At 39.5% G+C, this 10807-nt stretch overlaps 1 protein-coding gene across 2 annotated transcripts; it reads left to right on the forward strand.

The window, feature by feature from the left end:
* Positions 1–25: 25 nt before the first annotated feature.
* Positions 26–8345, forward strand: pofut2 (protein O-fucosyltransferase 2). 2 transcript variants are annotated; one of them, XM_061841036.1, is made up of 9 exons: positions 26–244; positions 1057–1310; positions 1461–1605; positions 1954–2064; positions 2584–2650; positions 2805–2930; positions 4937–5117; positions 5304–5427; positions 6314–8345. In XM_061841036.1, the coding sequence occupies exons 1-9, from the start codon at positions 69–71 to the stop codon at positions 6465–6467; spliced, it is 1338 nt and encodes a 445-aa protein (XP_061697020.1). In that variant the 5' UTR covers positions 26–68; the 3' UTR covers positions 6468–8345. The 2 variants fall into 2 exon arrangements, with proteins under 2 accessions (XP_061697020.1, XP_061697021.1); XM_061841037.1 differs by having other exon boundaries at positions 46–263.
* Positions 8346–10807: the final 2462 nt, after the last annotated feature.

Raw genomic sequence — 10807 nt, forward strand, 5'->3', positions numbered from 1 at the left:
TGGGTGGTTGCCCGGGCAACTAAGCAAACGCTTTCTCAACGTCCGGAAGTGCGTGGCTTTGAGCAAATATGGCGTTCAGACGAACGCCTTTATCATTTGCTGCTACAGACTCAACATACTCCCTTTGCGTTTTGTGTTTTTCCATTTTGATTGCGTTCGCAGGCTTCGAAACGCCAAAATGCGAGGATGCGTTTAGTGCAAACTACTCGCCTACTGTACCCATCGCCGCCGCTAGGGAGCTACGGTGAGCTTAGTCACACACGGTCAGTTATGCTAGCTGCTCTTCTCCACCATGAAAATAGTTGCCGTTAGTCATCATTAAACTTTTCTTTCAAGTTTTGCGCGTGGAAATCGCATATTGAGGTTTTAGTTGTAATGTTTCAATGTTGTATCTAAACGGCGATAGACCCATATCTCATGTCACTCAAATCATGTTGCTTTCACGACACACTATTGCAAAAGTCGTATTGAAAAAAAATCTCAAACGAATAAGCCACATAACGTGTAGGAGAGCTTCTCAAAACATTCTCCAAGCATTCACCCTTCACCCACTGAATTTCGGTGCCATGGTCATGAATGTCGCAACATTTTGAAACGATATAATCGTTTTGAGTGTTTGAAGCTGCTACGTTAGCTTACCTAAAATACGTTCAGAGAGCTTTTACGTACTTCACGCCACGGTACTTAAACCGCTTCCTGACAATCAGGGGTTCAAAATACACAAGAACGACAATGAATCAACCGTACTACAATACTATTTCAGCCCGTCACTTGTATACTTGTATTATTATAAAAGAAGGTATTGGTATATATAAAAGCATGGATTTTCCTGAACAAGTGTCAAGGGGATGAAACCATGACTATTAAATCTAAGGTGTTGGAAGCTAGTGAAGTAAATGTATTGATCAGGCCTGACTCATTCCACAATCAAACTTGTAAAATAAAACATTCTCTTACTACAAAGGTGGTAAGTGGTTATATTTTTCCTAAATTTCATATGTTGTAGTTCAGTGACAATAAACACACATACTCACGTGCTGTTTTACTGTATCCAAGATACCTTCTGTACGACGTGAACCCCCCAGAGGGTTTCAACCTGCGGCGAGATGTTTATATACGCATAGCATCCCTGGTAAAATCTCTGAGGAAAAATGGCGATGACTGGGTCCTCGTGCTTCCCCCATGGGGTCGACTGTATCACTGGCAGAGCCCCAACCTTCATCAGATCCGCATCCCTTGGGGGGAGTTTTTCAGCCTCACCAGCCTGCAGGCCAACGTTCCAGTGATTGAGTATGAGGAATTCATTGCTGGTGAGCTTTTTTTTTTTTGTAAAAAAATAAAAATAAAAAAATTGTTTAGTATGTTATGTGACATTTCTAAAAAAGATGCAAGCATGTTGAATCCCATCCTTCGCCTTTTAACATTTGTTAAAACTCTTCACTTTCTTTCTTTTTTTTAAGAAAATGGAGGCCCATTCATTGATCAGGTTGTGGTCTTGCAAAATTATGCAGAGGGATGGAGTGATGGGAAATGGGAGGAAAAGGTTGATGAGCGACCATGCATTGAGAAATTGATGTACAATAAAGATAAACAGGGCTACTACAGGTAATCCAGAGCTCTCACAATATTTAAAATGCAGTTTAAAATTATGATTTTCTGATTTGTTCACACGTGTGTTGACATATACTGTGCACAGTAGTATACCGTGTGGATCTTTCCATGGTAGTGACTATATGACAATCGAGAAATTGTCACAATGTGTTCCCCCTGGAATCCCAAGGTCAAAGTAGCCATTTTTTTTTTTGTACATTAACATGAGTGCCAGTTGGTAAGCCACTGGATGGTTTTAGGAGCTAATAATCAATATCATCCAGCTCTTCTGTGGCGCCTACCCATATTTCTCCTCTTTGTTCGTCATAATGTTTCTACCTCTTGTTTTTGCCCAATTCCAAGGGGATGGTTTTGGGGCTTCGAAGAAACGAGAGCTCGAAACATGACTTGTCTGTCTGCACAAGGTCATGCCTCCATCATGGTACCGGTTCTTCAGGAGAACATTACAGTGACGTGAGTCCTTTGAGAGAGATTATAGATCTCATAATGATAGTGTGATAGGTGTATACAGTACACCCTCAGTCATAACTTTATGTGCACATGCAGAATCCAACGAGATTCCATCTAGTATAGAAATTCTGCCTTAGCAAACTTAGAAATGGTCAGCTTTTATCTGCAAAATATAGATGATAAATGGACTCTGATACTGTGCAGTTCTACACTACTTTGCAATCAAAACTCCTATTTTAAATGAGTCATTTTGACGATTACACTTGTATTGCTTCAAATTTGATGGCACATGGGATGTGTACATGATATGACAAACAACAGTACTAAGTACCTAAAAAACAAAAACCCAGAGATGATAAGAAATTAAGTGGTTTCATATTATTTTGAAATTTTGAATTGTGTTATTTGTACCACATTGTACAATAGTTCAGTTTAAAAAATAATATAAAGTTTACTATTTAAAATAACCTGTTTTCCAATGTCTTATTAAACCATCATCCAACTTCTTTTTTCCATCTGCAGCTCAGTAATGCTCGACCGAGCAGAGACTCTTCTCCACGATCACTATGCTGGGAAGGATTACTGGAATGTAAGTCAAACACGCGTTTGACGTCACACGAGCCTGACAAATGCTGCGAGACATTTTTATTTATTTTGATATATTGTATATTGCCGTTGTTCTTGAGTACAAAAGGATGAACGGTGGAAATTTAAGCAAATAATATTATTTCCGTCTCCAACAGAGCCGGCGCAGTATGGTGTTTGCCAAGCACTTGCGGCTCATTGGAGACGAGTTCAGAACAAAGTACCTCAACTCAACAGATGATGGTGACCACACTATTTACAATGAAGACTGGACTCGCATGAAAGTGAGTCAGCATCTCTGGTGTGACTGCTGGGTGCTACACTGTGTTACAGGGATGCTTCAATTGAAACTTTATATACAATGGAAGCTCTCAAGTCCAGCACAGTGCGTCCCATGATGCTGGTGTACCTCAGATTTGTTAAGAAATGAAAACAATATTTCACATTGAGTATCATTTTCCATCCATTTTCTTTGCCGCTTATCCTCACGAGGGTCGCGGGTAGTGCTGGAGCCTATCCCAGTTGCCAACGGCAGGAGGCGGGGTTACACCCTGAACTGGTTGCCAGCCAATTGCAGCCACATGGAGACAAACAGCCGCACTCACAATCACACCTAGCGGCAATTTAGAGTGTCTAATTAATGTTGCCTGTTTTTTTTTTTTTTGTTGTTTTTTTTTTTTGGGATGTGGGAGGAAACCGGATTGCCCGGAGGAAACCGGATTGCTCGGAGGAAACCCACACAGGCACGGGGAGAACATGCAAACTTCACACAGACGTCTGGGATTGAACCCGGGACCTCAGATCTGTGAAGCCAACGCTTTGCAGCTGAGCCACGGTGACACCAGAGTATAATTATATCTGAATCATTTGTTCTAGAGTCAAAATGGTGAGCATCACAAAAATGTAGTTTTGTCGGTCAGATTATAACATTATTAATCATACAAGCAGGAGTTAACTCCTATATTAATATGTTTAAGGAGATACTCTTTAAACACGAACCTGAACTTCAGTATCACATGAGAAGGGCTCATTTTGCGTCACTAAGAGTACTCATCTCATTCTTGAGGCATTTTCTCACTGCACAGAAGAAGACATTGTAGATTTTTAAAGTTGCGATGCTAGTTTGAAAACGGTCCTCCTCCCCATTCCCTCGAGAGAGGCAGAAATGCTTATTCCTGGTTGGCTGAATGCGGAAGTAGTTTGTGCATATACCCTATAGGAGATGTGATGGTGAGTGCTATTTTGGTGTACTTGTACTGGAAACAACAAGGGGAAAATGGAGGAAGTCATCATAAATGTGATATGTGATCTCTCACTACACGAGCTTTCCCACAATAGAAAAATGCTATACAGAAATATGTCAGCAGGAGGCTTTCAAACTGCTCCCTGCTAAGCCTGAAATACACCTCGAAACACTCTTCGTGCAAATGTAGCTCCCAAACAAGGCTAAATTCTGAGATCCTGATGCGAAATTATTATTATTATTACCACCTCCTTCTCAATAAAATAAATGGGGATTTTTTTTGTGTGCAACATGACCAATACATAATTGCCAAGGTCCAATCTAATTGTGTAACAGCAGGGAAAGCCTCCTGACATCCTTGTTGGCTAATTCAGCAGCTCTTCCAAATATGGGCACGGTCAGCATTGGTTTCACTGGGTTGCTGTTGCCTTTGCGCTCTGTCCTGTGGACCTTTGACACTGAGCAAGTGCGCTGTCTAACGTCTTGAATAAGCAGTTAGCATTCTACGGTACGGTAAGACATAAACAAAAATAACCCTCATCTAGAACAATATTTTATATCACAAGTGATGGTGGGCAGATACTGAGTAGCTGGTCTAAATCCTCACACTCATTAAAACATAGATGGACTCCAGAATAACCAAATCAAATTCCTTTGTTCTACACCAAACTCATGCAAGCATGCCTTGATAAAACTTGTGATTTTACACGAAGGCACAGTTATACTGAAATCATCAGCAGCATCCCTCAAACTTAAGATTGAAGGGATGTCTCTAAATGTGTACTAATGATGAATCAAAGCCATTTTTCCAATCATTCATGTATCCAGTCCACCAATCCATTTGCTCTACTCTTCATTCCATTTCACTCAGTGAGAGGTAGGATACACTGGACTGATGACCAGTCAGTTACAGACAGGCAGAATTTCACAATTTTACCGACAGGCCATTTCTAGTATCAAGATAATGTTTTTGGTTGTGAAGAATGAAGCAGCAGTAAGTGGAGAAACCCTTGGGAAAATATTTCTACCATTTCCCCCCCCACTCAGGCCAAGCTGGGCTCTGCCAAAGGGGGTCCATATCTCGGGGTCCACTTGCGGCGGAAGGATTTCATCTGGGGTCACAGAGAGGATGTCCCCAGCCTCAAGGGGGCAGTCAAAAAAATACGAAACCTCATGAAGAAGCACAAACTGGATAAAGTCTTTGTTGCAACTGATGCAGATGAGGAAGGTGATGACCTCACTGCACAGTCTACTGTTAACCTTAACTGGAGCGTGCAGTATTGTCTTTATTTTAAAAGTGTGACATATGATAGTTTTAAACTGGCAAATGTTGATGAAATGTAAAATGATTAAGTGCACTTCCTTTTAAAAGAGGAACTCATGCTTTTATTTCTGCCTCTACCCTAACCAATAGAACTGAAGGAGTTAAAGCGGTTGCTGCCTGACATGGTCCGATTTGAGCCATCCACAGAGGACCTGGAGCTTTTCAAAGATGGAGGTGTGGCAATCATTGATCAGTGGATTTGTGCCCATGCAAGGTAAATTGATGACCAATAGGACCATGGGATGGCTTTAGTGTCTTGTGTAGTTTTGTCACCACACACATTGTACTGCCAATCCTGTCTTTCTCCAGATACTTCAATTTTTTTTCCAGTCTAATGGAACAAGGAACAATCCGCTTTGTTCATTGCACAACATTACCAAGGTGATATTTTTGACAGGTGAAGTTACGACGTTGCATCAGTTACAAATCAAATCGGGGAAAGGAGGAGCGTAAGAAATTGAGGCAGGGAGAGGGAGAAGGCTAGAAAGATTGTGGTTGTCATTCTTGGGAGTGGGGGTTGTGGTGGTGGTTGGGGTGTGGGGTTAAGTACAATAATTTGCAGAAACCTCCATAGAAATAATAATTAAAAACAAAAAAGATGTTACTTAATTAGAAATATTTTGGACGAATAAGTGATTCCTCTTGGTAAAATGATCCTTTTGTCAAACATGTATGCAGGATCCTTAATCAAAAAACATGATACATGTTTAAAAATTAATTGTCACACTGCCTTATTTAGATAGTTCATATATAAAAGTAAGATTAATGCCTCCACTCTTCAAGCCCTCTAAGGGCATCATTTTTTAAATGTAAAAATGATTTGGATCATGCTGTCTGTTAGTGGGAATTAAACTCTTCTAGTCATTTTAAAAAAAATTGTCACTCGCTGTAAATGTTGCTCAATATAGTGGCCAAATGGGCAAGATTAACTCGAATTAAATGACTTCTGGAACGGATTCATTTCGTAAGTAGAGGTACCACTGTGAATCATGCCTCTTATGTTTTTGTTGAGTTGAACTTGGGAAACCTGATTCTGGAAACCCGAAGAACCAGTCAATCCCATTCTCTTCACTGATATATTTTTTTTCCTTCTTCTCCAGATTCTTCATTGGAACATCAGTGTCGACGTTTTCCTTCCGCATCCATGAAGAGCGTGAAATTCTTGGATTTAATCCAAAAACTACTTATAACCGTTTTTGTGGGGACAATGAAAAAGAGTGTGAACAGCCTACACACTGGAAAATCGTTTACTAATCTCAACTTTAACTTTTCCAACGATACACAAGTGCCAAAAGCAGTGTTACTCTAAGACACAAAACAGTATTTGAAGTGTTACTTTTTTTTTTTTTTTTAACATGGATTACTTTTTATGCTACGGAGTTGTGCATATCTGGAGTGACACCAGAGACAGACAATGCTTCTGAACTTGTGTTGTTGACGGTTTTGTAACACAAATCTTCAATGTTGTTTTCAGCTTGATTTCTTTCAAGTGTTTGCCTTTCAATATATTTCTGACTCATAGCGTTTGCATGGGTGCAAAATGTGTTCAGAAGTGACACATCACGAGTGGCTTTATGGGTGATGATTTCGTCATTACATTTTTAAAAATGATTTTAAGCATTTTTATTCTAAATGTATTTTTCTGCCAACTCCTTTAATTTCACTGAACTTCCTTTGAGGAAACATTTGAATCTTCACGCAGCACATTCAATAGTTTTTTCCAATTGAATACATTCACTCTTATTCTGGGAGAAAACAACATTTCATATTCTTGCACAATAACATCTCATCGGTTTTAAAATATTTCTGAAGCAGAAAATGCCAAAAGTATGTTCTGCTACACAAATAGGACAATAGGGAAAGTACAGTGTTGTGAGTGTAATGCACTACAAGTGAAAGATTTATTGAATATTGATTTGCTTTTTCGCTCATCTTTTCAGAATTTAAAAAAAATCGTAAGGTGCAATTTGCTTGTTGAGTACACTTTTGATGAAGCCAATTGACTAGTGAAACAACTAAAAGAATTGTTCACTTTGTGCTTTTATTTTTGGGGGGGATATTAATGAAGGTCATAATGTGATGAGAATGGCACGTGTTTAGTTGACATCTCAGTGTTGCAGTCCATTTCTAATTTAAAAGTTTGTGTATACATGTGTGTGGCTACATCTTTTATTTGCGTATGTTGTTGCTTCTATCGAAGAAATGTCTTTCAGTGGTTTCTCTGGCTCTCTGGAAAAAAATGTAATATAGTTAGTATTTAATTCCTAAGCATTTCAAAGTGGGAAAAGAAGCATCTGTTGTGATCATGCAGTTCTTGGAGAAATGCAACAAATATCACCTACAGTATGAACTTGATCTGCCAAGGCCAGTGATATTCAGTTGTCCTTGGTATTCTCCTTTGTGTTAGTTTTCAAATGTATTGAAAGTAGTTCATGGTAAGAAGGGATGAAGGTAAAACAATTCTTGTGTGGGGATCCAATGCATTTGGTTTTATCATTTAAAGTTTTTGTGTGTGTGCTGTTGATACATGTGATTCCAGGTAATTAGAGAGAGGGCATTGTTTTGTACCGCTCCCTCATCTACCTATGCCATATGAAGCAACAACTAAATTATGCCGTGCTTGTGTAATGTTCCCTTTTACTCGCGTGCCTGGTCCATTTGATGACAACAATATCCCGATGTCTTGTTGAGCATGTTGAAGAAAGAAGTATCTACAGTTGATGTGAAGTCTACACATCCCCGTTTAAATGGCACATCTTTGTCATGTGAAATATGAGACGATAAATCCTTGCCAAAATTATTCCATCATTGTTTGAACATTTAAGATGTGCAAATCTATATACAAAAAATTAATTGGGGGAGGTGAAGATAAAAAAACAGATGTCGTTCAAATTGTGTGCACAACCTTGACACTTTTCTACGCTTTTATCAGTAAGTGAGACGTTGCAATTACCCATGATTACGATTATGTATTTTTGAAACATTTTATACAATGGTGTGTTCAAATATGTTTACAATGCATTTCAAAAGTTTGGTAAAAACGTGGCATGTTTTTTCCCCAAGATGAAACCAATTAAATCACTGGTGTGTCCATATAATAAAGTTCCCGCAGTAAATGGGGGCTCACCGTGATATTACTCTCCATTAATCCCGCCATTTTTTTTCAGTTTATTCCACCATGTCATAAGAGCAGGAGCTGTATTTCTAGACCAGTTCTGCACCCCCAGCAGGGTCCTTGAGGATGCATGGGAGTCCAACCAGTCTACATGTGTTTTCTGGACTTGGAGAACACATTCAACTGTGTCCCTTGGCAAGTTCTGTGGCAGGTGCTCTGGGAGTATGGGGTACTGGACCCCCGAATATAAACAGTTCAGTGTCAGAGTTTGTTCTGTACCACCAGCAGTGAGTTGGCTGCCCTTTGGCACTGATTCTGTTCATTGCATTTATGGACGGGATTTTTCGGTGCAGCCAAAGTGACCCCAGATGATTGGAAAGAAATTTTACATGGCGGCACGGTGAAGCAGCTAGTAAAGCGTTGGCCTCACAGTTCTGAGGGCCTGGGTTCGATCCCGGCCCGACCTGTATGGAGTTTATATCTTCTCCCTGTGCCTGCATGGGTTTCCTCCCACATCCTAAAAACATGCAACATCAATTAGGTACTCTAACGTGGCCCAAGGTGTGATTGTGAGTGCGATTGTTGTCTGTCTCTATGTGCCCTGCGATGGTTGGCAACCAGTTGAGGGTGTACCCCGCCTCCTCCACGTTGACAGCTGGGATAGGCTCCAGCACTCCCCGCGACCCTCGTGAGGATAAGTGGCAAATAAAATGGATGGATGTATGGAAATGTTATATGTATTCTTACTCCATGCATGTTTCATGTCAAAATGGTATTGTATATGTATGCAACATCAGGAGCACACCTGAAATATTTGGGAGCATCTTCTAACAGGAAATGGTGCACACACACCTCCAGCTCTTATATCTCATAGCTTATAGAGCAATAAGGGTCTCTTCGTTTTTATTTTCATTCAGGCAATGCAAGATATGCGTTTTTTTCGAACTCCCTGTTTATGTCCTTAATTCAGAATATTATCTTCTGTTTCTTTAGGTATATTCCTAGTTGTAGGCTACAATTTTTTTAAAACATTGAACCTGTGTTTCTCTATTTGTAGGGTTCACAGGTTTGCTGGGTCCTTACCTCTTTGTTAATGCAACTTTAAATTGGTGCAATTACTTGGCTATACAGAAGGAATGCGCGGTCGTCATTCGTCCACTAGCAGCGATGCACCAGTCATGTGACTTTCTTTGCGCGCAGGTGTGAGTTCTGCTTTTTCTCGTTTACACTGCACTCAGTCACGTACATTGGAAGTGATCGAGCTGAATCAATCCCCCCCCCCCCTTTTTTTTATGTTGAAGAGGAATTTTACCAACGAGCGTAATTGGATTTAGCAAAGGAAAGAGCAAGTTGTGAGAGGTCTACGAGTGGCGCTGTGTTCCCCCCACCTTCAGGTCGCCGGGAGACCAGAAGGGAAGAGGAAATAAAAGTTGATATCAGGGAGAACTAACTGGTGAGTGTTACTCAATCATTATATACCGGCTGTCATTCGTAACATCAACGTCTTATCTAATAGAACAACATATAGCCCAATCATTATTCGCGATTAGGTCCTGTTCCTACGATTGTGAATTTTAGCTGCTATTATGACTAATAATTACGAGAATTAGAAACATTATCATCCGTATACGACTGAGTCTAAACAGTCATTGAAGTTAATGTTCCCCAAACTTAATTTAGGCATGGCACATTTCGAAAATTTCTGTGGACACTAACAAACAAAAAATGTCCAAAGATGCACGCATACAGAAATAACAACAATCTGGTCTCTATTTACTCAAAATGTACTTAGTAAGTAATCCTGTTTAGTTGAACACTTTTTCCCCCTGTTGTTTGAATGGCAAAAGGTTGGAAAGAGAGGTTAATTGTATCTCCTGCCATCGAGTGGAAGAGCCTTAATTGGTCTACCTATCACGATACATCACTGGCATTGATAAGGGAACAAAGAAACATTATTTGTAATATATTTAAATTGTCATTTTCACACCAAAAAGGTATGATTGAGTACTTTTAAATGATTCTCATTAGTCACCCGATGATCTCTCACAGTGATTGTAAATCACTGTTTTAGGTACACAGTTCCACAAGCTGTTTATATTATGTCTCTAGACTACGTTTATAGACTATTTTTCTTGGATTTACATTATTCATTCAATTCAGAGTTTATTATCATATGGCGAGTAGGAATTATGTTTTCTCTGTGCAGTGAAATTCTTACGCTGCCGTCTAGGTAGATGCCGACATTGTGTAAAATCTAGAAAGCTAAATAATACAAAGCAAAAAAAAAAAAAAAAAAAAAAAAACATTAGAGACACAGCAACGTAAAATAAGTCTGTAGTGGTGGCATGTGAGAAGTACAACAGAAAAAATATGAAATATAAGTTATATATAACTTATTACAGTGGTGAAAATACAATAGTGTTGTAAATTTATGTATCTTCGAACATCAGGCTGTGCAACATCAAAGTGTCGGCACGTA

This window comes from Syngnathoides biaculeatus, chromosome 14 (genome assembly GCF_019802595.1).
Source record: "Syngnathoides biaculeatus isolate LvHL_M chromosome 14, ASM1980259v1, whole genome shotgun sequence".
Lineage (NCBI taxonomy): Eukaryota > Metazoa > Chordata > Actinopteri > Syngnathiformes > Syngnathidae > Syngnathoides > Syngnathoides biaculeatus.

Coding starts and splice junctions, on each gene's coding strand:
- pofut2 (XM_061841036.1), top strand. CDS start 69: ATGGCGTTCAGACGAACGCCTTTATCATTTGCTGCTACAGACTCAACA. Junction 1,606..1,953: donor GATAAACAGGGCTACTACAG/GTAATCCAGAGC, acceptor CCCAATTCCAAG/GGGATGGTTTTGGGGCTTCG. Junction 5,428..6,313: donor TGGATTTGTGCCCATGCAAG/GTAAATTGATGA, acceptor CTTCTTCTCCAG/ATTCTTCATTGGAACATCAG.